Genomic DNA, 27,656 nt, shown 5'->3' on the forward strand with positions numbered 1-27,656 from the left:
ATTCAAATCTTTAACTTTCACTCAGTTTTTTTTTGTCGAAAATGTTATAGTTTTCTTGGGTCTAAGACTAGAAAAATATGTTTTTCATTTTTTTTTTGTTTAAAATAACATAAAACGTTTTTTTAAAATGATTTTTGACCAAAATTTCCACCAAAACATGCTTAAAAAAAGTGAAAGTTTAACATTTTCAAGTTGAATTAACTAAATTTATAAATAAAGAAAGGAAGAGAAAGAATATGAGAAGGAATATTTTTTTTCTCCTTCATTCATTCAAACACAAAGAGTCTGAATATATATAACATTCCTTCTAGGTAGCTAAAGAGACAATGTAAAATAAAAGAGTTAATAAATACTAAAATAAAAAAACACAAAATAAAGACTAAACATATATATAAGAAATAGTTAAAAATTATAAAAAAATATTAATATTAATTTTTTCTATAAATCTTGTATTTTTATTTTTTTATAAAAAAATACGTGTTACTCTTGTCAAAACATTTAATATGGAAATAGATTAAAAAAGTTACTAAAATTAATACATTACTCTTTCAGCTTAGAGAAATTATATAAACATTCTTAAAAGTATTTTTTGCTGACCAAAACAAAAATAATTATTATTAGGATTTAGTTTTATTAAAAAATTATTGAATCATATTATATATATTATATATAGATAGAGATTGAAAATGATGGGTAGAACTTGTTGCTTCATGGAATAATTCCACATGCATGTATGACTAAGTCGTGACTGCATGTTTCCGAAGTCCACATGCATGCACATAAAAGAGATAAATAAAACATTGTTTTGTTAATTTTTTTTTTTTAAAGTGTTATAATTTAAGTGAGAGAGAAAGAGGTAGTTGTTGGAGATCCCACGTCAACTAGAGATTATGGCATTTCATTGTACATAAGTGCTCATCCCATGAGACGGTTTTATGGGTTTGAGTTAAGCTTAAAGTTAACTTCGTAATATGGTATCAGAGCCATTTAAAATCTATCCTAGCAAGTGTTTGTTAGGTCGTTATTGGACCACACCTAATATGTTGTCCCACACACGAACTGGGTGCAAACCTCATCCCATGAGCCGATTTTATAAGGTTGAGTTAGACTTAAAGTTCATTTTGTAATAACAGTATTGTTAGGTCAATCAACGTATATATAATGATTGATAGATCTAACAATGTTATTCGGAAAGAAGGCTTATTTATTTTTTTACATATATATTTATATATATTTATGATTATGTGCCTTGTTTTTGTAATAATATGCATGGTTATATAGCTTCAGGTTTAAATATTGTTGGATAATTTGAAATTATGTAGCAGACATGCTAACGTTTATTTATAATGATTTTTTAAATTGATTGTTTTTCAAATACACGTGGTCGACTAAATTAAAAATTCTGAAAATAAAATATTATTTTATGAGCATTCCAACAAGATGCATGCACTTAAAAAAAAAATAAAAGCTAACGACAAAATATTATTTTACCCTTTCACGGAATCTCATTATCTTTTGGAGAAAAAGCAAAGCAACATGAAATAATCTCTTTATTGTTTACAGATCTTGGAAAAATGGTCAAAATTTATTTATTCCTTCTCTTTTGTTTATTGTAACTTTTTATTAACATGAAAATGGTTTTTTTTTCATAGACACTCTCAGCATGCCATTATATATTACTCTATTCACAATTATTGGATTTGATAAAAAAAAAGACAATTATTGATGTTGAAAAAAAGCAGCAAAAAAATTCCACAATAACGGCAAACATTGTCAAGGCAAAGATAACTTTTCACTTTTTCTTAGTTTTTAATGAAAAGGATAATCATCAAACTATGATACAATCTACACACTTTGGCTTAATCGATGTTCAACATCTATAGCAAAAAGCTACTAATTAAATGTTAAATAAATAATTTCATTTTAAGTTTATATAATTGTGAAGTCAATCATTATAGTTGAGATATCGTTTGTTTTAAAAATAGTATTCTCTCATAGTTTTATTTTTAAAAAATCTTCAGTTAATTGAAAGAAAAATAAATATATGAATTTTCTTGATCTCGACTTCTAAATGATGTGAGACTTATATTGATAATAGAAAAATATAAACTAATCATAAAAATCTTATAACACTACAAGACAATCATGAAATAGAAATCAATTTTTAGAGACAAAAAATAATTAGTTGTTATAGTGACTAAATTAGATACCATTTTAGAGACTAAAAAAATATTTGTTTCTAAATTAGTCTCTATTATTGTTAAATTATTTCTAAATTGGTATCCTATTAGCAACTAAGATTTTTGCTACCAAATTTAGAAACTAAATAATTGGTAGTAACTTTGGTAGTTAATTAGAGCAACTAATTATTTTTTATATCTAAAATTGGTTTCTATTTCATGTTTTTCTTGTAGTGTAGATTATTTCACGATTTATATAAAATACAAATACTTATGTTATGCAATAAACTTAAATAAAATATAAAAAATTCAAAACGCATTCTTATTACAATGATATTTTTTTTAATAGATTTAAATATTCTTTTTATTCTCTATAAAATAGTTGGATTATGATTTTATTTTTTATATATTTTTTATCTTTCTAAAATTTGCAACTATATTATTTTTAATCCCTATACAATAAATAAACTTTGATTTTGTTCTTGGAAAAGTTTTTTTTAAGGTAATAAACAACACTACTCATTTTTAGAGATAAAAAATTAAAAGTGTGAAATATTAATATATAGTATTACAAAGACTGATATGTTTTGTTTGGAATTGTAGGATTATTTTCTATTAAATATATAAGCAATTAACAAAGTCGCGTAATCATAGAAATAAAAAACAACGATTACATCACTTTTGAGAGATGGAAACTGAAAATTTAAGAGATATTTTGTAAACGTTAAAATCAAAATTGACTTGTTTCAAAGAGACAAAATATATATTTAATTTTTAATTAAGTAAAGAAATCACCCAACATGCCATATTTAAACTAAAACTAAACTACTCTTTCTATTACCCTTCTATTTTTAGTTGAAAAATATTAGTAATATGTCCTTCAACGTTTTACTAATTAGTGATACTTTCTTTTATTGAGAGTGTCACTAAATATATTAATCTCATTTTTATTTATTTGGTTGGCATGTATTGAGATCAAAATAATGAAATTTATATGGAAAATAATTAATTTTAATTTTAATTCCTATAATTTGTATCATGTTTTATTCCCGTTTTTCCATAAATAGTTAGTGTTTCGATTTGTGTTAATCACCGCATTTGATGTATCCGTTTTGAAGATCGATATTTCGTTACGATTTTGTTTTTAAAAGACGTTTTTATAGGTTAAATGAAAAATTTGTATTTAAACTATTATTGACCTCGACTTTTAAGTAATGTGAAACTATATTTTGACCGCTAGGTTATTTAAAGACACCGTACAAACTTGATACTATAAATAATTTATAAAAAATTATAATATCATTTTCAAATGTTAGTTGTAAGTATTTTTTTATAATATTTTCAATTTCCTTATTTTTAATTAATGTAAGATTGACATTGGTACTTTGAAATGTAATAAAAACATGTCTATGGTTGGTAAATTTATTGTTGTTTATTAAGTTTTAAATTCCTTTCTTGAGTAACATATTATATTCATGATCATAGTTCATGCTTGTATAAACTTTCCTATCAATATTATTCTTAATAAGGTTAAAAAAATAATTTTAAACTATACAAAGTTGCATTAAAAGCAGATTATAATAGTTCAAGTTGATGCAATTCTAAAAAATGGTGGGCAAAAAACAATATTAATCAATGCATGGCAACACAAGGTCATAAAAAGTACTCTTGACGGCAAAAAAACTACAAAATAGCTTCTCATACTCAGCTGTGCAAATCTTTGGCATGTCAAATATTTATTTTTAAATGTTTTTAAAGAATTTGGTCTCAACGAGGCTGTAAAATGCAAATGGCCAACTTGTAGGGTCTTTTATAAATAATATAATTTTATTTAATATTTGCTAAAATTGACAAAAAAAAATTATTTTAAAATTAGACAAGCTGTATTTTTCACCAAGTGTGATTTTAGTTTAAACCCTAAATTATAAACCTTACCATTATTAAATGATACATTTTTTTTTTTATAAAAACTCAGTTAGATATTATTATGAGACTTGACATATCAGATAACAACAATCATCTGCTACCATATGAAAAAATATTATTAAAAAAATATGGTAAAATTAGACTAAAATCCATTTATTAACAAAACGGTACATAGTTAATTTATACATATTAATAAAAAAAGTCTAAAAAAAACACTAGATAAAACCTATTATACCAATACAAAAAAATACTGTGTATGAATAAAGTCTAAGTTATCAAAGTTATCAGCATATACATTTCTTTTATTTATATCAAATTTCACTCCATTAGTAATCATTTATATATTTTCCAATCTCAAAATAAATAAATAAAATATGCATTTCGGAATTTTAGAAAAAAAGATATAATAATGGAAGCAGAAATGAAGGCACTTGAATTCAAGATTGGCTTAATATCTAAGAGTGCAAGGCTGTCGTTTCTGTCTGATGCATGGATAAAGCAAAACATTCAACAAAAGCTGTTTCATTCTGTCCATGCTCTCTTCTTTTATTATTTTTTAAAAAATAGGTTTAAATAGTTTTGTTATGAGTGTCGATACATTTATCAAATATTTCAATTTATTTATTTGTCTAAAAAATAAATAAGGTCAATTTAATTTTAAAACTATATAAAGGCAATCATATAAAAAATGATGCATTTCATAACTAATTATTTTTATTTTTTTACTAAGTATTATATGAATATTTGGTTGAAAATTAATTTATTTTTGTTTATGAATAAAGCAGTAGAAAGTACACATTTATATATATAAGTCAGATAAGTATTTATACATCAATTAAAATGTATATAAAAATTTAAATTTGTAGGTAAATATTAGTAGTTTACATAAATAAATTCTTGTAGTGAAAGTTTGTACATGGAAGGGCTATAATGTAAGGGTTATAATGTAAGTCTATAATTTCGAAAGAGTAATATAAAAAGTAAATTAAAGATTTTTTTAGCGTGCAAAAAATAAACAACACATGATTTAACATGGTTTTGCTTTTCAGTCTAAGAGATAACATTGTTAGGTCAATCACCGCATTTGAGGTATTGTCTACTTTGAAAGTTGATACTCCGTCACAGTTTGTCCTTAAAAGTCATCTCAGTGGATTAAGGAAAAAAAATGTATTTAAATTGTCTTTGACCTCGTCTCCTAAGCAATATGAGACTATATTTTGACTATTTCGGAACAATTATAAACTAATGAGTTTTTTTTATCTTTTATAACAATTCATCTGATATCCTTAACAATTTGAAAGTCGATACTCCATTACAGTTTTATCCTTAAAAGTCACCTCAGTGGATTAAGGAAAAAAATATGTATTTAAATTGTTTTTAACATCGACTCTAATTAATGTGATACTATATATATTTTGGCCATATCAAAACAATTTTAACATCTCAGTTTATTATTTTTTATAACAATTCATATGATATCTTGTCATGATTTTGAATTAATTAATTAAGAATATTAAAAAACTTTGATGAAAATAATAGAAGCAAGTTAAAGTCTAAAAATTGAATGTATATATAGAAAAGATAGCATGATTGTATTAAAGTAGATGTAACATTTTAGACTTTTAAATGATGAAATGAATCCGCACAATAAATGTCACTTGCAATCAAACACAGAGAGACCTTTAAACTATAATATTCAACCCAATTTTCAAACTATCACTTAAACAACAAATCTAAAAATCCTACAAAATTCGTAATTAACTGGTTTTCTAAAATAAAAATTTCTTTTATTTTTATAATATAATTTGGGAATATTTTAATCAATATAAAAATATACTTTGTGGTGTTGGAAATAAGACATTTCACATCTCAAATAAAATATTTTCAAGAATTCCGATCAAAGTCAACAACAAATATCAAAATATACTCCATTACCGTTTTAGAATGTAAAATTAAGTGTGTTTGTATATAAAGACAAAAATTAAAAACATAAAAATATGAGGTACAAAAACGTAAAAAGCACAAAAAATAATAAAGAATACATGTATATAACATTTTTGGAACAAAATAATTAATTTGTGAATGTTTTATTAATTTTTACATATTTTATCCTAAAAAAATATTAAATAAAAACTAATTTCATAGACAAAAAATAATTAATTACTATATTAACTAAATTAGATAGTATTTTAAAAACTAAAAATTATTAATATCCAAAAATATTTTTTATTATTAATAAATTTATTAATTAGTTTTTAAATTGTTAATTATTTAATTATTTATTAATTTTTTAATCTAAAATAATTGGCAATTAAAAGAAACTATTTTAGATATTCATGATTACTTTAATTTTTAAAATATTATCTAATTTAGAAATTAATTTAAAAATTTTATTATTAAAAGAAAGTACTTTAAATATTAATAATTATTTTAATATTTAAAATAGTATTTAAATTGATTAATTTTTTTTTAAATTGATTTTTATTTAATGATTCTTGTAGTATTATATATATATAATAAGTTATCTTTTTGTGTTGTTAATACTTATTTATTTTTATTATAATAAAATAAATAGTTAAAATAATAAATAATACTTTCTATTTATTTATTTATTTAATTCAAACAATTTTATTTTCTATTTTTCCACTCTCACTTTTCATAATTAAATTTAAAAAATTATACAGGATAAATATTCTTATTTCAAATATATTAAGATAATATTGTTATATATTATCAATTACTATGCATTTTTATCCAAAAACAATTCTTATAAAATGTGTTTAATTAGTGAAAAGAGTTAACTATGATTTATGTGTGACTTTTGAACTCTATATTATATTAAATGATAAATATCATGTCATATAATATTTTAGATTTTCAGTTCCATGTAACTGTTTTATCAGTTATAATTACTCTATTCATTATAACTATAAATCATAATTGTTTTATCCGTTTTTATTATTTTTTATTTTTTATAAATATAATAGTTTAAGTGAGTAATAATTCTTGATAAAATATATTTCTTTTTTCTCTTATCTCATATATATAAAACTAGAAACACAGAAAATTACATGTATTTTAATAATACTTATAGAGAATTTTGTTTGATTTAGTGTGTAGAGAGAAAGAGAGAGAGAGAGAGAAAGTGAAAGGTGGTCGATTTCGTGGAAGGTGCAAAAGGGTGAATGGTTTGAATATGAAAATGGTTTGTGTTGGACCATTCTGGCTCCTCACAGTGGCGTGCTCAATATCCAACCATGTATAAATACCATATTCTCCAACACAAACTTCAAACACAGATAAACTTCACACACAGAAGAGTAAAACCAAATCAGAACTTGATTAGTTTTGAAGATGGTTAGAGCTCCTTGTTGTGAAAAGATGGGATTGAAGAAGGGTCCTTGGACCCAAGAGGAAGATCAAACCCTAATCTCATACATCCAAAAACATGGCCATGGAAACTGGCGTGCCCTTCCAAAGCTTGCAGGTACTTCATTCATTTCTCATCCATGTTTCATTTCAGCTCAAGTTCTTCGTTCATTACAAGAAAATCATTAAACAAAAACCAATTTTAGAGACGAAAAATAATCAGTTGTTACATTAACTAAATTAGATACTATTTTTATAAACTAAAAAAAATCTTGTTTTTTAAATTAGTTTTTTATTGATAAATAATTTTTAAATTGGTATCAAGATTTTAGTTACTAATTATTTAAATTAAAAATTTAGTAGTAAAAACTTTGATAGCTAATTTGATACTAATTTAGAAACTATTTATCAATAATAGAAATTAATAATTTTTTAATCTCTAAAATAGTATCTAATTTAGTCAATATAGTAACTAACTATTTTTTTTTCTCTAAAATTGGTTTCTGTTTAGTGATTTTTGTGTAATGATTTTTATCCTGTTTATTGATTCTATTGTTCTGGGTTTTTTGGCATCATTCTCAGGGCTATTGAGGTGTGGAAAGAGTTGCAGACTGCGATGGATTAACTACTTGAAACCAGACATCAAAAGAGGAAATTTCTCAAGTGAAGAAGAAGATATTATCATCAAGATGCATGAGTTGCTGGGAAATAGGTAACTTCATTTCTTCCTCAGATTAATGCCATTCATCATATTTTTTTTTTCCTTCATGGAACTAAGTTCAATAATAACAATGATATAATTGGTTTAATTTTCTGAAATTATTACAATGTGTGATTCTGAAAGTGAATTTGGCTTTTAATTTTTTGGTTCTTATCTCTTCCTTGATTTCTTTTAAATGTAATCAAGATTTAGTGGTGGGGCAAACAACATTGATGTTAATTATAAAATTATAAAGGAATTGGGTCCATTCACTACTTATTATAATATAGGTAAAAACATCACTCTGAATATAAGCTTATCTTAAACCGTGTGTTTATGGGTACACGTATCGGACACTATACTTGTAGAACACTTTATGACTCTCGTAGGACATTTTATGACACTCGTAGAACACGTATTGATAAAATGTCTAATTCAAAAAATATTTATTAAATTCTTTATCATTCTAATACAATTTTAACATAATTTTAAATAAATAAAAAATACATTAATTTGACACGCACATGCAAATAAATAACTATATTTATATAACTTTGTTTTTTTTGTGAATCACTTTAACCTAAAAACTGAAACCAGAATCTGATGCATATCTAAGAACATTATTAAAATCCTTGTTTTGTTTTCAGGTGGTCAGCAATAGCAGCAAAACTACCAGGAAGAACAGACAATGAAATTAAAAATGTGTGGCACACTCACTTGAAGAAGAAGCTGCTGAATTCAGAACCCAAAAGGGTTTCCAATCCAAAAATCAAACGATCTGATTCCAATTCCAGCACCCTAACTCAATCAGAACCCACATCATCATCATCACCAAGCACAACTTCTTCCAGTGAATTTTCATCATTCAGTGACATGAACAACACCACCATGATCAAGAGTGAAGACACAGAGTCTGAGGAGATAACCATGCCTCCAATTGATGAAAGCTTTTGGTCAGAGGAAACAGTGATGCCATCATCAAATTCTTGGACAGTTTCAAATGATCACCACCAATACCAATTTGATTCAGTGGAAACCTTCCAACAACACAGTTTTGGCTATAATGGTTCAAACTTTGATGATGGAATGGATTTTTGGTATGACATATTCATCAGATCAGGAGAGTCAATAGAATTGCCTGATTTTTGATCATTTTTTCATCAAAGGGTATTATTAAATTTGGCAGGTAGAAAAATAATAATTATATTAGCAAATTAAATCTGACTGTTTCAAATTATTATATAAGAGAGCTAGAGTCATTCATTGACAAAAGAAAGTAGCATAAAAAATGGACAAAAACCACTGACTTTGTTTTATGTATATTGTGCAATACTCTCATTTTTTGTTTAAGAATGTTTCATTAGGTTAGAGCTATTCAAATTGTAATGGCAATAAATTATGAAATGGAGTATTCAAATTTTTTTACTTCTCTTTGTGTTTTGTTGTTTATTCTTTCTGCTTGTCTTTGTTTGGATTTTTCTTTGAGAGCATCACTTCACTCATGTTTAAATTTGAAGTGGTCCACCATGAACTTGTACATAGTTGCAACTTGCAAGGCACTTTTGGCTGCTTTGAAAAGTAAATTTTGTCACCCAAGGATGCTTAAAATAAATGAATTTCTATTTATTGAAAGATAAATTTGATGATCATTTCATTTGAAATAAGATAAAAGAGTAAAATATGTTGGTAGTTATAGATAAGAATAAGATTCGTATACATAAAAGTAAAGGGGGGAAAAGAGTTTTGTAAACTCAGATTCATTCCATAGAGAGTAATTTAGCTTTTCAAGTTATTTAATGTTTATGACTGATTTGTAAATTTGACAATATTAGGAAAAGTATCAAAATGAACACTACACATATTTGTAAATAGTGTTATTGCTTTGTGCTTGGCCACACATCGATATCGCACTTAAAATAAAATAAACATTAAATACTAAATAAATGACACAAAAGCTACCTATTTATCCATGTAAGAGAGTGACAGAGATACGTATAATTTTTATAATGTAAAACACGAATATACGAATCTATATATTATATAATTATGAATTATATAAATTGAAAATAAATATTTATATACATAAGTATGTTTCAGTTTTATTTTTGTAGTAGAAAGATGTTTTTCAAAACTTATTTAAAAGGATTTATTCCTTATTTTTATAATCAAAATCCTTATTTTTATAATCATAATAAAAATTTATACAATAAATTTAATTTTTAAAAAAATTAATATACTTTTTTTTTTAAATTATGTTAGAACTGTGTTAGAATTGTTAGAAATTCATCAAATATTTTTTGAATTTGACACTACACTAACGTGTGTATAGTACAAGTATTATCAGTGTCCGATACGACACACAATTTAAATTTAAAAGACGTGTCCAAAACTCATATATATACACACGTATGTTTCTATATATATTCTTAAAAATTAAGATGAAGACTTCAAGAAAACGAATAATGCCTCAAAAAGAATATTTTTCCATTACTTCTATCAAATCTATATATCTATAATTATGTATATAGCATAGTTAATTTTATTATACAAGTGATTTATTATTCTAATAATATCCACTTAAAACATAAAGTTAATCACTCTTATATGTTTCAATGACTAATAACATTATTAATCACAACAATATATTTTAAAATTATATTCACTATTCTTAGTCAAACAAAATTATCGAATTTGCATACATACTTACCCGTGCATAAAAGTTAATAACCTCATGCTGCTAACAAAACTATCAATATTTTTCATACTTACACATAACTATCCCCATAAACATTAATAACCTCCATAATCCTAGTTTTATTAATCATAATTTATATTGATTAATATATAAGACCCATATAAATTTGTGCACGTAAATTTGTAGATTTTGTTTATTATTCTAATAAAAAGGTTTTCATTTTGGTTCTGTTGAGGTCGAGGTGTTAGTTAAGTGATATCAGTTTATTTGGATTTTTATAAAAAAATCTATTTTGGTTCATAAGTAATTTCATTGTAGATCTTAATAAATTTTTATGTGACACGAAAATTTGAATATGTAGTAGTTCAAATGCCATGACTAAAACTGTAAGCTCAAATATCCTCCTAAAAGGATTAGATGTTGTTGCAATACAACAAGTAATGCCAATGAAAAAGTACACTCTCAGCACTCATAGTTCCTTTGTGTCTTGGAGAATTATTCAAAATTGAAGCTACTTCTATGGCAAAACATGATCCCAACCTACAAGGATGGATCACAAAAACCAATGTGTCTAAGAGAGGCATGAGTAGGCCAATGCCTTCTCCTCAGAAAGCTCTTCTCCTGTCAAGTCCAACTTCTTCCTTGAGTACTCGTCAATTGGAAGTCCTGAGTAAATTATTGGACAAATGAAACAAGGATCAGATGTATTCATTCAAGTTAGAACAAGTGGTTGTTTTGAGTAGTGTAATTATTTAATGGAAAAACAACAAAGCCTTTATTCAACTAAAGGTGATTCTTCTCAGTTAATTACAAATGTTATCTGTCAAGAATAAACATTCTAGAAACTCAAACTGGCAAGGAATTTTAGTTGCATAGAAAGCATCATCCATATAAGAGATTGTTCGAGTAAATATTGTTTCAGTACAATGGTGATGCATAATATGGACAAGTAAAATAGTAATGAATATACTATCATATCATGTGACAAAAACTAACCTTGGACGATTGTCCATTCCCCATTGGCACAAGTGACAGGGAATGAATAGATGAGTCCAGCTGGAACATTGTAAGAACCATCAGAATATACTCCCATAGACACCCAGGTGCCCTAAAATAGCAAGGCAAAAATATACAATTAGCTTAGCTGGAGACACATACAAAACCTGAATTAGAAATCGAACAAAAGCCTAACCAACCTGAGGAGTTCCAAGAACCCAATCTCTAATATGGTCACAAGCAGAACTAGCAGCTGATAGTGCACTTGAAAACTTCCTAGCTTTGATAATTGCAGCACCACGTTGTTGAACAGTTGAAATGAACTCCCCATTCAACCTTGATGATGAAAAATTCCAGCAATGTTTCAATAAACACAATCTTAAAAAAAATACTAGTCATAATTGACAGTATTTGTAACATACCAGGCATCATCAGCTACAAGTTCACGAACTGCTTTGTCCCCAGATGGGGTTGTAACAGTTGCATGGTTAACATCGGGATACTGAGTGGATGAGTGATTACCCCAGATTATGACATTCTTCACGTCAGAAACCTGAACACCAAGTCTTTCAGAAATTTGCCCCAGGGCCCTGTTGTGATCCAATCTAGTCAAACAAGAAATGTTTTTCTCTGGAATTGATGGAGCGAATTCTTTCAAGATCAATGCATTGGTGTTTGCTGGGTTAGCAACAACCAGAACCTGCAGGGTAAGAGTAATGCAAATCCCTTTATAAATAATTCAATAAAACGCAACTGAAAAAACATGTTTTTGAAAAAATTAACATACAGTATACATTCCATGAATAGAAAGTTAGGTTTTATTAAGATGGAGTCGAGAAACAAGAACTTTACCATATATACAGTACACTTGCACATATATGAACTAGATGGAGTTTATTCCATAATACCTAGTTCATGTTAAGATTCGAATCTCCTAAAAGTGGTCAAAGTTCAACAAACAAGTACAAAAACTAACATTAACGGGGATACATATAAATTCACTGCAACTCCAAATATCTTAATGGGACCAAAAGCTACAAGTAATATCATCAGAACTGCTTATATTTTCATTGGACTTGTGTGAAACCAACAAATTAACAGTTTTCAATTATAAGACAAAATCAACATGTCCCAACAAAATATAACAAGTTTTGTCATAAAAAAGAACAGTTGAAATAATTAAATCTAGTTAAGAGGGACTGCAGATTCAGATGAAAGGGATTACCTTGCAGTTGGCAGCAGCATGTTCTTCAAGGGCAGAAGCCTGAGACTTGTAAATTGAGACATTCTTAGACATCACATCTTTCCTCTCCATACCCTCTTTTCTTGGAAATCCACCAACCATCACAGCAACATTGACACCAGTGCATGCCTCAACCACATCAGTTGTTGCAACAACACCTGAAACAAATAATCTCACACTATTGATGATATGAGCCACTAAAACAACCTATCTCAACTCTAAGATCGATTTTTCCGTGTTGTTTAAGCAAGATTCAACAAGGGCATCATGTCAAACCTTTAAGAAGAGGGAATGCAGCATCCACCAATTCCATTTTAACCCCGTTCAATGCCTCCGCTGCTGGAGGAATATCAAGCATGTGGAGGATCACAGGCTGGTCAGCACCCAACATCACTCCTCTAGCAATCATAGGGACAAGAGCATATCCAATTTGCCCTACAATTGATAAAAACACTTTATTAGGACATCAACATGATGAAAAATAAATTCCCATGCATCCACATGCAGACCAAACTCAGTTTAAAGCAACAACTCATACCACCATAAAACCCCACTCACTCGAAAACATCATTGTAAGTTTTTAACTAGGTCAATAAATAACTTAAAACAACACATCTTTGCATAAAAAAAGGAGAGAGTAGAGAAACACCATTTTCAAAAAATCAATAGAATTGTAAATAAAATAAAATAAAGTGCACCACCAGAAAAAAAATCAAATTAACTAAGGCTTGTATAACTGCAATTGTGAATTATATTCTATTATCACCGATAATCACATTTATTAGACATTGTGGAAATAAAAAGTTATAAATTTGTCATCACAGTGCTTTATAATTAGATACTTGATGAGTATAGGTAAAGTATGCTAGAGGATCGGACACGTGTCAGACAAAAGTATCGGTGCATCATAGATAGTAAGTCAACTTGCCACACAGAATGTCACAGAATCAGATGTTTCTCATTCAATCACAGAGAAGAAACATAACAAGACACCAGCAGATGATAAAAGAAATGCAGAGACTACTAGTTTCAACTTTCATTTCCTGATGAAACATAAAACACGATCCATTTCTGAACAACCTTAACAAAAAAAAACAACCTTAACAAACAGTTAAATCAGAATCACAAGCCAGACTTACAAATCAAATCAATGAAAAACAAATCTACATAAAAAAAGATCACAAAACACAGAAACCAACCATCACCGTGGTTCATCACAGGAACAGATCTGACACATAAGCAGATCAAGATTCAAACACAGCCAAAGACATCATTTTCATACAGACCCATAATTTAAAACCATCAGACCAATTCAAAACAACCGTCAGATCACAGATCTCGCATCGAAAACACAGAAGGGTAAAACCAAGCGATCGTGACGAATCTAAAACATATGAACGGTACAAAAGAGATTCTGGATATTAGATGATTACCTGCGGCACCGGTGACAAGAACACGAACTGGGTCTTTGGCCATTTTGGAAGAAATGGAACGAATCGAAGGAACGAAGAGGGTCTAGGCGATGAAGAACTGTGAAGGAGTTACTGAAAGAGTGAGGGTGGACTCGTGAATTTATTTCTGTGGAGATGGTTAGGACTACGTAAAACGACGCCGCTTTGACGGTATATGTCCAACGTAAAAGATGCAAATAATGTAGAGTATTTATATATATTTTTAGAGGAAAAAAAACTTGTATATAAATTAATTAGTTTATGTATAAATTTATTTGTAAAATTTCATCACATTAATTTTTTATGTAAGACATTATATAGTTTATAGAAAAATATACTCTTTTTTTTAATTTTTCTTCCGTAAAGATTTCTGGATAAAGTTAATGTGGACCGTACTAATGTAAAAAATTATATGAATAGAATAAAAATAAAATTAATATATTTAGTACAATTTATATGAACTTCATCTAACAGGGAATGTGTAAAAAGAAATTGTTAACAGTGAAAGAGTTAAATTTAATTTATTTGAATTAACATATCACAGATTAAATTAGTATCTATGCTAGATAAATTTTAAAATATCACAAGAGTGGTGTAAAACTTGTGAAATAATAAATATAAAACGGAAAGACGATATTCTGTGTAGATGCTTAACGGTGTGAGTTAAAGAGGTTGAGTGGTCACGGAGCATCCGTAGACGTGGGGTCCACGCACGGTATGAAGCGTGGAGGGAGGCATCATCGACCACATGTGTCGTAAAAGGTGGACCTTAGTTGTTAGCTTTTTCAAAGTTAAGAATCTATTTCCTAACCTCATAATTTTTTTTCTTTTTCTATATTTTCTATAATATTATTATTATTATATATATATATATATGGAGTGAGTCGGCCAGCATTCGAATCATTTAACCACCTAATCATGATGAGGTCATATGACGACACGTGACCGACCAATCCGTGACGACGTTCTATGGATTGATCAAGTCAGCAGAGTTAATCCATAATTAAGGGTTGTTTAACATAACTCTAAACATGAATCTATCTCCTAATCCGGCTCACCAGCAAAAAGCCCACTAATATAATATAAATAACACAAATTTCAAGGACCAGGTACATCATCATCTATAGTAACTTGAGCATTTGAGTGTTTTCTGCATGTACCACCCCATTTGTGAGATCTGACGACCGAAAAAAGAAAGGAAGAACAAGAGGAGTGGCAATAATAGACCGAAGGGAGTGGTAGTTCTCTATACCCTAACACCGTTTTGAGAACAATTATCAAAATATATTCATGCTTCATATTGGATTAATGAAATAACAATTCAATTAATATGTCTCTTATTTGACTGACATATATATTAATGTTAAGTTATACGTAAGAATAGTATATTTAACTTTATATTTTTCATACATATAACATATATATATATATAATGGTTTATCTTTTCATCATTAGAAGGCAAATTTTAAATTAATTGGTTAAGAGACGTTATACACCATTCTTTTAGGTTACTTTAAAGGTTAAAATTCATTATAATTAAAGTTTTATTTTATTTTATTTTATTTTCAGTATTATAAGTTATAATATTATTTTTATTTAATAATATTTCAGTATTATGATTTATAAATAAAAATAAATATATTACTTTTATAAGAAGTTGAATGAGATTTCAAACAGTTTTGGAGGTTTTTTTTAGAAAATAATGATTACATAATACAAGTATTTTTATTCTCACCACTTATTTATAATAAGTAAGTAAAGTTGCTTTTGGTTATCTATCTTATCTCATTAAAATAAAATAAAAACATCATTTTTTTAACTTAATTAAATTTTAATTAAGTAGTCAATTTAATTATTTTCAATTGAGTTTTTATTAAAAAGTTTTATTCTATTAGGTGACAAAATAAATTATTATGTTTTAAGTATATTGTAAGTTGATTTGTTACTATTAAAATAACATAGTTGTTACTTTCATCTTCCTATCTCAAACTCCCCACTTAATTTATATTTCATTTTCAATTTCTTCTAACTCAATAGTCAACTTGTTTTTAGAGAGAAAAAAAATTAGTTTATCGATGAGTCGAAGGAGATTAGATAGGACAACAACAAGTTGATTAGTAAGTTGAAAAAAAAATAACAATCACATTTTCACATTGATAACAAAAATTAAACAAAATGGTACTTAAATGAAAATAAAATTATTTTAGTCCAATAGGACAATTTTTTTAAGTAGAAACTCAATTGAAATTAGAACTTAAATAATCTTTATTATTTTTGGGTTGTGTCAATCATGGTTATCCTAAGTATTCTTTATCTAACTCTTATGACTTAAAACAAAACAAAAAGTTGTTACAAAATTACATGGATAACTCTAAAGAGAATATATACAAATAAGACTTTTTTTCAAGATAAATACTTTATAGAGTGAATGTTTTACAATGAAAGAACAATTTTTATATAGTTTTGTAAGATTTTCTAGAATTTTTGTGTGCATAAAGCATGTGTACAATAAGTTGATATTTAATTTAATGTAAATTTTTTAGTTAATTTTGTATGACAAGTCTTCCATTTATAACCATGTTAATAAGATAACTATGAATGACATGTTGATATTCTCTTTCATATGTTGGAATAAAATATAAATATTATTTGTTACTTCTATCTCTTAACTCTTAACTTAAGGATTTGTTTAAGTATATAAAAAAATTTCACACCACTTAAAAATTAAAAATTCAAATACAAATAACTATATTAATATTGTTTAATAAACTTAACATTGAAAAATATTCATACAATAATACTTTTACAATTTAATTAACCTAATTTTAAAAATGTTATAAAGTATATTCTATGCACATCTAACAATATGTCTTTCTCTGGAATATTTTTACATCTTCCCAAGAAATTCTTGGATCATTCTATTTCATCCTTAACTTATTATAAATAACCTTTTAATTATTAATGAGTTATTGCATCCATTATTTATTGATTGTCAACACAAGTGAGATTATTAGAAATCTTTTAGCCTTCATCGAATAAAGAAAATAAAGAAAAAAAATGGTAAAGAAATGAATGAAAAAGTAGAGAAACAAATAAGAAATGAAGTAAAATTTATCTTGTTAAAGAAAAATGAAAAATACAAATATATAATATTATTACTTTTTATTTTTTGAGAAAATGAACATTAAAACTGTTTCAATTATATAAGTATGAGCATGTATTGAAGTTGTGCTAATTGTAATATTTTATCAGCATAACTTTTATATATATATATATATATATGATTAAATTAAATATCATAACTTTTTAAATATGTAATTTAAATAACCTTATCAAAAGTTGGTCGTTGTAGTATAGTGGTGAGTATTTCCGCCTGTCACGCGGACGACCCGGGTTCGATCCCCGGCAACGGCGATTTTTTTAAGTTTTATAATTTGTTTTTTTTTTTTTTTCATTCTCTACTTTCAGGGTTACATTCACTTCATTTACTATATCTTTTCTAACATGTTTTGTTCTAAATTATTTAAAATTTCCAATTGCATTGTCTTACAAATAATTAATGTTAATTGACTAAAAGAATCATTAAATATAAATTAAATTTAAAGAAAAAAAATAATTAATTCATATATTAACTAATATGTATTTAAAGTGGTTTTTATTATTAATAAAAAATTATAAAATAATTTTTAAATTAATTACTAATATTTTAGATTTTAAATTAGTTTCTAAAAGACTAATTAAAACTAATTTAGAATAAAAAGTAGTAAGTAATTAAAATATTGACAGTTAGTAGTTAAATACCAATTTAAAAAACTAATTTAGATATCAATAATTTTTTAATTCATAAAATGGTCTCTAATTTAGTCTTATTTTTGTCACTAATATAGTTTTTATTTGATGATTTTCTTGCCGTTATTATATTAATATTAATAATTATACTATTGCATTTATATATTTTTAATTATTTATACACTAAAATTAACTACAGTACTTGTGAGCTGGATGAGTTTGATAGATCCCAACAACTCACTATTAAAGCAACTGAAAATAATTGAAATTAGGAGAGAAAATGGATGCATGTGGACATTGGACAAGAACAAACAACAAATTGAAAAGAAAAGCAAAACAACTAAAGCAAATGTTTTCACAACAAACATAAAGTTTAACAAAACTCCCAAATACATTGTATACACACTTCATTATCTATCAGATTACAAACACAATGCACAATCCATCAGATGCTTATTTTCAATCAAAAGAAGAAGAATGAATGCAAATTATGTTTACACAAGAAAAAGGAAAAAAATCCTTCACAAACCCTTCTTTCCTATACATCTTCACACAAACAACTACTAAGCAATTATGTGCTCTGCAGAATCCAAAATGAAATGAAAAAGAAATTATGTATACACCAATCTTGTGTGTGTCAAATTAGAAAAATGAAATAGTTGTTGAGATCAAATCTATCTAGGCACTTCGTGCTAGCATCTCTTGAAATTCAAGCATTGATCTCTCTTTCTGAAGCCTCATATCTTCACGAAACTTGCCGATGAATTCTTCTGCCTTTTGATCTACATGTAGTTGGGGAGACTTAGCAACCACAGCCTTCCATGCATCCTCTATAGTGTTCAATCCACTACTCTCACTGTTTTGATTCTGGTTGTTGTGATGCTTATCATGTAAACTTCTCTTACCACTACTTTCACTGTGGTGATTTTGGTTACTATTACACTCAGAGATCAAATTTCTCTTTGAAATGGTGTGACTTTGGTTGCAATACTCACCAACAAAATGACCCTTTGGAATGGAATGCTCCTCTTTGTCTTTCCCTTTGCTTATTTGCCCTTGTGCATGAGCACTTCTCTTGGTGGTCATGGAGACAGAATTAGCCTTGTCAAAGAGGTCATCTATGTGTATGGCTGTAGAGTGCCTGTGTTGAACATGGTAGAAAGTAGTGGCACGTTGCCTTGTAGTGGAAAGTGAGTGATGAAGTTTAGAGTGTATGACATGGCCAAGGGAGTGAAAAGCTGAGAGGAGGAGTTGCAGGGTGGTTCTGAAGGACTTGGGGATGTTCAGCTTGTGGAGTTTGTATTGGACTGTGTTGGAAAAGCTATTCCATGCCTTCTTGGCAGGTTGAAGCTTCTTACCAAGCCTCATGGGAGACATCACAAAGTGAAGGGTGTTTTTGGTTTGATGAGAGAAAGAAAAGAAGAAAGAAAGTAAGAATGTGTCTCTAGAGTAAGGGAAGGACTATTAGAAATGGTTCTCAATCTCATGAAGGAACCTTTGATGCCCCCATTTTAGTTTATAAACAATAAATTTCTTCTGCAAGTTCCTATCATCTTTTTGGTGCCTCAAATTGGCACAGTTTTGTCACAAGAATTACTCAACTGCCACTACTTTGATTTCTACATTATTTTGTGAAAATTGCACATTGATGGCATGAGTTGTAATAGCATGAAATCTTGATCTTAAGGGTGTAATTATCAGTCCTAGCTCAACACTTTCGGCAGAATTGACAACATAAAAGCAACCAATATAGTGAGAGTAATGAGGAAAACTAAACTCTGCAAAAGAAAAGTCAAGTCCATCACTGATCAGAACCCCACTCCCCATTGCAAAAAAGAAGAAAAAAAAATGACATTTTCTTCATTTCAGTTGGATTGCCACTGCATTAAGTTTGTGCAAAGTTATGAACATAACATTTTTTTTGATAATATTAATGCTTCACAGTCTTAATCTTCATCCTAACTGTGTCCTAATCTGCAAAAGAAAAGAAAAAACAATAAAAAATGAGGGAACTAAGTTCTAACTCACTAAGAAAAAACTTACAAAAGAGGGTGCATTATCCCCAGAGTTAAAGTCATGACTCAAGTTACCATAAATATTTTTTAAATCTTATGGTCAAATCACTTTATTTTTATGATTTCTTAAAACCACTTTATCTACACTAAAGTCTAATCACCCCTCTCTGATAATGTGAAATTCAGATTTCTAAAGATCACTCTATCTTCATGTTCTTAAAATCAGTATCTGCACTTTAAGTCTAATCAGCTCCCTCTCTAATAATTTGAGTCTCGGTTGAAATACATTAAGTAATTATGAACAATTTATGATGAAAAAGTTAGGATAAGTGGTAGTACTAACTCTTCATCTATCTCAATCTATCAATGAAATGGCCATTTTATGGACACATCTGCTTTCATTTTCCAAAGAAGACATTGAGAATTTTGAATGTCCCCTGTTAAATAGACTAGACGATTGAAAATGGATTGGCACTGAAATTTTACACCACTCTTTTTTCATTTATTTTGGAAGCATTATGATTAGACCATGTTTGGCATAGACGGTATAATGATTATTGATTCACCACAAAACTTACCACCGTCCACTCAACTTTGCTTAGAAAGAGATAACAACAAACAATAGAGTTTGGATATTTTTCATAACACTATTATGATCCTGTTTAATGAAAATGAAAATGAATTCAACTTATTTCATAAATTAAAATAACTTATGTACATTTGGTTTTAGAAAAGTTGGATGAAAAATCTTCTATAAAAGTTAAGTCATAACATATAAAACTTGACTCATTTTACATTTTCTTTATAAATGTTTGAAGAAATTTATTTAAATATAAAATAAGTGTTGAATGGATTTACATAACATAGCTTTTTTCTTTATGTTAAAACTGGAAACACACTTTATTTAGTATATCCTTTTTATTTTCAATCTTGTGCTCTCCTCATTCGATTATGTGAAATCGAAACAGGGAAACGCACCTCCAAATGGAATCGAAGCAGGGCAGCGCACCACAGAATTCAACCAGGGGAACAATCCTCGTATTAGAAACCTAAATTCGAAATTCTCAATTTGAATAACCTAAACCCTAATTCAGTATTCACTAAAGTAATGTAAGCATCATCCACGTAATTTACACGTGTTTGCCACATAAGCACCACTTAACACCGTTTAGTGATATTTAACAGAAAAAACCATTTTGAATACATTTTAAAAAACTTAGGGACCAAATTGAATTTTTTAAAAACCAATGTACCAAATTGACTATTGACTATAAATATAAGGACGAAAAAGGTAATTAAACCAAAAATATTTATATATCAATTCTATAATATTAGATATATCTATTAAATGTTTTTAAAGTATAATTACATTTCAATTTCACGTTTGTTACACATTTTTATTATTACACATTTTACCAGTAATTCCACATTTTTTACTGTACTAACCAAAATTAAAATAATAAAAAATAATTTTATCCCAATTTTATTCCAAAATATATCTGACCCAAACCCCAAAACCTATAAACAAACCCTAAAATTAAAATTTTCCAACCTAATCGCAGACCTGAACGGGGCTGCAACGAGGAGCGAAACCAACTCATCTCTCTTTCTCTCTGGACTGCAATGGCGAAGAAGCAAGAGAAGAAGGTGAACGTCTCCGGCAAACCGAAGCACTCTCTCGACGTTAACCGCAGCAATGACTCGAAGAAGGAGAGGCGCTCCGCCGCCACCGTGCGCCGCCTCAAGATGTACAAGACCAGGCCCGTTCGCGACCGAAAAGGCAAAGTCCTCTCCAACGAGTTTCAGTCCAAGGATCTTCCCAGCACACGTATTCAACCTGATCGCCGATGGTTCGGTATGTCCAATTTCGTAACAACAATCACTTAAATGCTTAATGTAAAAATAATAATTGCGTTTCATCCACTTGAACTTGCGAATATTACAATCCGCAGGGAATACGCGTGTTGTGAATCAGAAGGAGCTCGAGTTCTTCCGGGAAGAGCTGCAGAGTCGCATGTCGAGTAATTACAATGTGATTCTTAAAGAGAAGAAACTGCCGCTGTCATTGCTCAATGATCACCAGAAGGTTTGTTTGCTAGGCTCTACGTTTTTGGTGAATGAGTTGTGTGCGTTTTTTAAAATAAAAATGATAATGAATTTAGTAATGGTTTATGGATTTTGAATGTAGCAAGTTAGAGTTCATCTGCTTGATAGAGAGCCTTTTCAAGATGCTTTTGGACCTAAGACCAAAAGAAAGCGCCCCAGCCTCTTGGCTGCTGACTACGAGTCCTTGCTGAAGAAAGCTGATGGTTCTCAAGGTAAAAGAATGGTTTCTCTGTGAATTTGTAGGTTGGATGAGCAACGGGGTTGTGTTGTTATCTTTAAAAGTTTAGAACCTGTTTGCTGGTGTGTATGTTCTGAGAAAAACTATTTTTGAGTGAAAAATTCATAAAGGTTACATAAGTTTCTCCGAATAAGTAAATCTCAAGAACAAAGAAGTTTATTTATTTATGTCTTGTTAATTCTTTTTCTAAAGTAGTTTGCTATTGTAAAAGTTATCTGTCCTACATTTCACCAGATCACTTAAGAAAACAGGAGATGGGAAATGTTTTTGTAGAAGTTAGAAATAATAGCTCAAGAAGTTATATTATTAAATTGAGATTCTGTTTCTTATCCAAGCACCCCTTGGTCTATTACTTGTTTTATGATGGTGCACTTAACAGATTCACTTAATTGAAACTGAATAGTAACTTTTTTGTTTATTTTGTGGGAATTCTTGTTTTATGTGATCTGTAGTTTCTTTCTACAGATTAATTGTGCTTTACTTAGTGTGAGATTATTGTCATTCCTTCTTTGCTATGGTATTTTGCAGATGTTTTTGAACAGAAGCGTGGTTCCAGTGCATCTGGAGAAGCTGATGATGGGGATGGATTTAGAGATTTAGTGCGACATACCATGTTCGAAAAGGGTCAAAGTAAACGCATATGGGGCGAGCTTTACAAAGTGATAGATTCATCTGATGTTGTTGTACAGGTAGCCTCTCCTTTTTCTTTAGATTTTCTCGTGTCTATGTTTCTGCATGTGTTTGTTTCAATTAGATATGATTGTGCCACAGAAAAAATGTGCTCTATGATAGGCATTTATGATATGTTGCCCTGTCAGTGTAAGGTCACTTTTAGGTCTTATTTCAAATTTGAAAAAATGTCTTGGTTAATATTTTCCATTTTTAAAGCAACTTTCTTTTTTGTGTTCCTTTTGTGCTTTGTTTAGATAAAGGGTCTATGGTAGGTCAGATTTCTTTGAACACAAGTCCTTGAAGTTGTCCAACAGATCCATCTTCTCTTCCTCAAAGTTTGAATACTTTATGTATCCTAATGCAGGTTCTAGATGCGAGGGATCCACAAGGCACAAGATGTTACCATTTAGAGAAGCATTTGAAGGAAAATTGTAAGCACAAACACATGGTGCTTTTATTGAACAAGGTTAGTGACAACATGATTTGTTTTTAACATTACTCTAAAATGTGAAGTGCCCTATATTGCTATTATGTGACTTAAAGCAAACTTAATTTTATTTCCCCCTTTTCAGTGTGATCTAGTTCCTGCTTGGGCAACAAAAGGATGGCTTAGAGTTTTGTCTAAAGAATTTCCAACTCTGGCATTCCATGCAAACATTAACAAGTCCTTTGGAAAAGTATTTCTGATACACTTGATCTTCATTTAATTTGTTTGCTTCATGTGCCAATTTTGTTAATTTATGAAAGAAATATAACTGAAACATGATATAGCTATTCTGCATCTCCTGCTATGTGCTATTTTCTTATTTGTCATTATTGTGCGTAGGGTTCTCTTCTATCTGTACTTAGACAATTTGCACGTTTGAAACGGGATAAGCAAGCAATATCTGTTGGATTTGTTGGATATCCAAATGTTGGGAAGTCATCAGTAATCAACACTTTGCGTACAAAGAATGTAATAATTCTATCTCCTTTAATGCTTCTCATTTTTTGCTTAAGCTGTTGTTTATGCATTTATGTGGACATGAATGCAAGCATAGAATCACTAATCTTGTTTAGTTTTAAATTATTGTTGTGGAATAATCACTTTAACAAATTGACTAACATGTATCCAATTATATGTTATAAAAGGTCTGCAAGGTTGCTCCAATTCCAGGGGAAACGAAAGTCTGGCAGTATATAACGCTTACAAAGAGAATCTTTTTGATTGATTGTCCAGGTGTAGTCTACCACAACAAGGATTCTGAAACAGATGTTGTGTTAAAGGGTGTGGTATGTTACCTTCTGCTTTCTCTAATTTTGGTTGTCAATGTGCTTTTATGAAGAATGTTTTGTTTTAGACTATTTTTTTAGTGGTAATTTAATTAGTGTTAATTTAATTAATAGATGTAGTCCTTTAATCCTTGTAGGCAATTTCAGCAATTGAGGAAAAGTTTCATTGTTGTAATTTGCTAATAGTGTTGAGCAACTGTTTAGGGATATGGTTTAATGCAATCTAATCAACCTAGTTGTCTCCTGTGATATCATCTATTTTGTTTGGTTGTTTTATTTTATTTGTTTTGATTTGTTGGACCATAGTCTAGGAAACTTCTTTTATTTTGAAAGGCTGAATGACTAGTATATTACTTAATTTGGTGTTATATCCAGGTAACGACACACTAGTTATTCTGTTAAAAAACTTTGATGTCATTAAAATATGATGGTGGTCAATTTTGTTTCTCCCTTGTTGATTTGTCAGAATGTTGGCTATCCATTGGTGATATATGATAGTATACTTGAGTGAGATGAAGTTAGTTTCAATCTGGCATCTCCTGAACCATCATAGCTTTTATTTGCTCACGTGATATTCTATTGTCATTTTTAGGACTCGCTTTTTTTGCTTGTTCAGTGGATGATTTACTCCTTGCTTTTGCTTGTAGTAGTGGAATTAATTTTGCCGTAGTTGGTAATTATATTATTATTATTATTAATCAATACAGTCATGCTAATACATGTTACTTTCAGGTGCGTGTAACTAATTTGAAAGATGCTGCAGACCATATTGGTGAGGTTTTGAAACGTGTGAAGAAAGCACATTTGGAGAGAGCATATAAAATAAAAGAGTGGTATGGCTCTGTCTCCTGAACTTAATGGTGTCGACCTGGTTAACTAAGCGTGTCCTTTTGTATTCATGTGTTCGTTTGATGAAAATATCCTAAGTTTGCCAATCATATGATCATTCTTCATCTCTGATAGGAGCTGTAGTAGTTGATATTTTTATGCCATGGTATACAAGCAAAATTATAGGCAAACGAAGACTGACAGTATTATATCATGGCAACTTTTCACCCTGTTTTTCTGTTCTGGCATCTCATCTCATAAGATTTTTTTGTTGCTACCAGGGCTGACGAAAATGACTTCTTACTGCAGCTTTGCAAATCAAGTGGCAAACTTCTGAAGGTATTCTTTTTTAGTTAATCTGAATTCTTAGTTTAATATCTAAGTTTTGGCTCTGCTCAATTCGGCCAAGACTAGATATGTGCATACTCTTCTTAGTATGGGATGCCTATTGAGAGTCAAAAGCCAATAATGAACCGAAGGAACACGTTTCATCTCTTCATAGTCTGTTTCTATTGTATAAAACGAGAGAGATGTAATTAATTACCCCCCAAGACAGCAGTTTGCCAAGTTTTAGGGGGGAAGTTTACAGACAGGCTGTAAAACCCGCAATCTTGCATTCAAATTTTTGTTCATGTGGAGAGTAGAAGACCCATTAAGAAGTGTAAATCAGATGAAGGGTAGTTCAATAGTTAGAGGTAGAGGGAAACCCAGAAAACGTGTCGGCCAAATCATCAAGAAGGATATAGATTTAAATGGTCTGTTCTTCGTCAATAGATTATAATTATGACATGATATTGTGGAATTGTTTGATTCTTTTATCCAACCTGCTTGGTGTTTTTTCTTGAACCTTTTTTCTCCGCTACTGAACTGAATGGTGTCTTGTGATCCTTTTAACTGACCCCATCCAATGGATGAGACTTCTGTTTTAGTTTATCTCTCTCTGAGCGAGATAGGATGTCGTACTTCTGTGTGACTGTTTCCTATATTGGTTGTTTCAGGGTGGTGAACCTGACCTGATGACTGGAGCAAAGATGGTACTTCATGACTGGCAGAGGGGTAGAATTCCGTTTTTTGTTCCTCCTCCTAAGCAGGAAGAAGAGTCTGAGGAACCGAATGTTAATGGGGTTGACATAGATGATGCAGTTGATGGCAATGAAGCATCTGCTGCTATTAAGGCTATCGCAGATGTTCTTTCGTCACAGCAGCAAATAAGTGTCCCTGTTCAAAAGGATTTATATAGTGAGAATGAGTTGAAGGGGGAGGCGACTGACCAAACTCCTAACCACAATGCAGAAGATATTCCACCTTCTGATAGTGACACATCTGAACAGGACCCAACCACTGAGTCATAAATTTTGGTTGCATTGGAGTTATAGCTGTTAGGAAAATTTTATGTAAATTATAAGTTGGTTCTATTTCCATCCTCTAAAGCTTGGAAGAGCACAGCTCCTTTTCCTTTCGCATCATTTCTGAGGCCAGCTTATTTTTGGGACTTCATCTACCTCACAAAGATGGTTGTCAAATGCATCGATTTTTCTTTCTGGAATGTTGTTTTGGCAAACCTGATGTTTGTATTCGAGAGACATATGCAGAAGATTTTAGTTTGTTGAGCATTGGTTTTATTTAGTTATTATTTCAGGATTAATTTTATCGATATAGCTTTGTTCCTTAGTTGAAATTTTGTTTTACTTCTTAAATATACCATTATATGATTCAAAGTTGTAAACGTGGATGATGCAACATTTCTATAGATTATGGTGACTTTTGTTGGCATCAAGCAGTAACACTGGAGTGTGGAAAGGTATATCATAATTGTTTTTTGGATTTGAAAGTGTAAATTGTTAAATTTGATTATACATTAAAGAAAATGGATGTCAATGCAGTCTGCAGAAAACTCTTCGTCCTTATGGAGAGTCCATGGCTATGGATGCACAATTTATGACAATCTTTATTATACAAATTGCATAATTTGATACTTACCATGTTACATGAAGAAATTGGTGTAATTCTATCATGAATATGAATTACATCAATCAATAAGTATCTCCCTCCTACCATTTCATGAGTCAACCAAACTTTTACTGTCTTTGTACGTAAAAAAAGAAATTGTATACTGATACAAAATATAAGTAAATCTTAATCACCTTTCATATTGATCCATAGTTTATAATTTAGT

At 29.1% G+C, this 27,656-nt stretch overlaps 4 protein-coding genes and 1 non-coding gene across 5 annotated transcripts; 3 read left to right on the forward strand and 2 right to left on the reverse strand.

Moving 5' to 3' along the window:
- Positions 1–7,212: 7,212 nt before the first annotated feature.
- LOC137827504 (transcription factor MYB15) lies at positions 7,213–9,598 on the forward strand. The gene is made up of 3 exons (XM_068633665.2): positions 7,213–7,593; positions 8,058–8,187; positions 8,823–9,598. The coding sequence occupies exons 1-3, from the start codon at positions 7,461–7,463 to the stop codon at positions 9,322–9,324; spliced, it is 765 nt and encodes a 254-aa protein (XP_068489766.1). The 5' UTR covers positions 7,213–7,460; the 3' UTR covers positions 9,325–9,598.
- A 1,620-nt stretch (positions 9,599–11,218) lies between these two features.
- LOC137827503 (malate dehydrogenase) lies at positions 11,219–14,755 on the reverse strand. The gene is made up of 7 exons (XM_068633664.1): positions 14,543–14,755; positions 13,386–13,544; positions 13,092–13,267; positions 12,289–12,566; positions 12,067–12,202; positions 11,867–11,978; positions 11,219–11,536 (listed from the first exon to the last, which is right to left on the reverse strand). Exons 1-7 carry the CDS (start codon positions 14,583–14,585, stop codon positions 11,442–11,444), a joined length of 999 nt encoding a protein of 332 aa, XP_068489765.1. The 5' UTR covers positions 14,586–14,755; the 3' UTR covers positions 11,219–11,441.
- A 3,147-nt stretch (positions 14,756–17,902) lies between these two features.
- Positions 17,903–17,974, forward strand: TRNAD-GUC (transfer RNA aspartic acid (anticodon GUC)). The gene has a single exon. It is a non-coding gene; the product is annotated as a tRNA-Asp (tRNA).
- Positions 17,975–18,721: 747 nt separating this feature from the next.
- Positions 18,722–19,836, reverse strand: LOC137827505 (uncharacterized). Its single transcript, XM_068633667.2, has one exon. The coding sequence runs from the start codon at positions 19,724–19,726 to the stop codon at positions 19,028–19,030; it is 699 nt and encodes a 232-aa protein (XP_068489768.1). The 5' UTR covers positions 19,727–19,836; the 3' UTR covers positions 18,722–19,027.
- Positions 19,837–21,854: 2,018 nt separating this feature from the next.
- LOC137827498 (nuclear/nucleolar GTPase 2) lies at positions 21,855–27,090 on the forward strand. The gene is made up of 11 exons (XM_068633659.1): positions 21,855–22,219; positions 22,317–22,450; positions 22,553–22,682; positions 23,237–23,397; positions 23,745–23,846; positions 23,953–24,057; positions 24,207–24,335; positions 24,512–24,652; positions 25,385–25,485; positions 25,762–25,819; positions 26,479–27,090. The coding sequence occupies exons 1-11, from the start codon at positions 21,988–21,990 to the stop codon at positions 26,830–26,832; spliced, it is 1,647 nt and encodes a 548-aa protein (XP_068489760.1). The 5' UTR covers positions 21,855–21,987; the 3' UTR covers positions 26,833–27,090.
- The last annotated feature ends 566 nt before the right edge of the window (positions 27,091–27,656 follow it).

The sequence above is a fragment of the Phaseolus vulgaris genome, chromosome 7 (assembly GCF_051622355.1).
Source record: "Phaseolus vulgaris cultivar YP4 chromosome 7, ASM5162235v1, whole genome shotgun sequence".
In the NCBI taxonomy this organism is placed as follows: domain Eukaryota; kingdom Viridiplantae; phylum Streptophyta; class Magnoliopsida; order Fabales; family Fabaceae; genus Phaseolus; species Phaseolus vulgaris.

What these genes read in the sequence shown, in the direction of transcription:
- LOC137827498 (XM_068633659.1), top strand. Translation starts at nt 21,988, where the DNA reads ATGGCGAAGAAGCAAGAGAAGAAGGTGAACGTCTCCGGCAAACCGAAG. An exon ending in GAAAGCTGATGGTTCTCAAG is followed by an intron (nt 22,683 to 23,236) that starts GTAAAAGAATGG and finishes GGTATTTTGCAG; the next exon opens with ATGTTTTTGAACAGAAGCGT. An exon ending in TGGTGCTTTTATTGAACAAG is followed by an intron (nt 23,847 to 23,952) that starts GTTAGTGACAAC and finishes CCCCCTTTTCAG; the next exon opens with TGTGATCTAGTTCCTGCTTG.
- LOC137827505 (XM_068633667.2), bottom strand. Translation starts at nt 19,726, where the DNA reads ATGTCTCCCATGAGGCTTGGTAAGAAGCTTCAACCTGCCAAGAAGGCA.
- LOC137827504 (XM_068633665.2), top strand. Translation starts at nt 7,461, where the DNA reads ATGGTTAGAGCTCCTTGTTGTGAAAAGATGGGATTGAAGAAGGGTCCT. An exon ending in TGCCCTTCCAAAGCTTGCAG is followed by an intron (nt 7,594 to 8,057) that starts GTACTTCATTCA and finishes CATCATTCTCAG; the next exon opens with GGCTATTGAGGTGTGGAAAG. An exon ending in CATGAGTTGCTGGGAAATAG is followed by an intron (nt 8,188 to 8,822) that starts GTAACTTCATTT and finishes TTTTGTTTTCAG; the next exon opens with GTGGTCAGCAATAGCAGCAA.
- LOC137827503 (XM_068633664.1), bottom strand. Translation starts at nt 14,585, where the DNA reads ATGGCCAAAGACCCAGTTCGTGTTCTTGTCACCGGTGCCGCAG. An exon ending in TCTTGTCACCGGTGCCGCAG is followed by an intron (nt 13,545 to 14,542) that starts GTAATCATCTAA and finishes TATCAATTGTAG; the next exon opens with GGCAAATTGGATATGCTCTT. An exon ending in TGCATTCCCTCTTCTTAAAG is followed by an intron (nt 13,268 to 13,385) that starts GTTTGACATGAT and finishes TATTTGTTTCAG; the next exon opens with GTGTTGTTGCAACAACTGAT.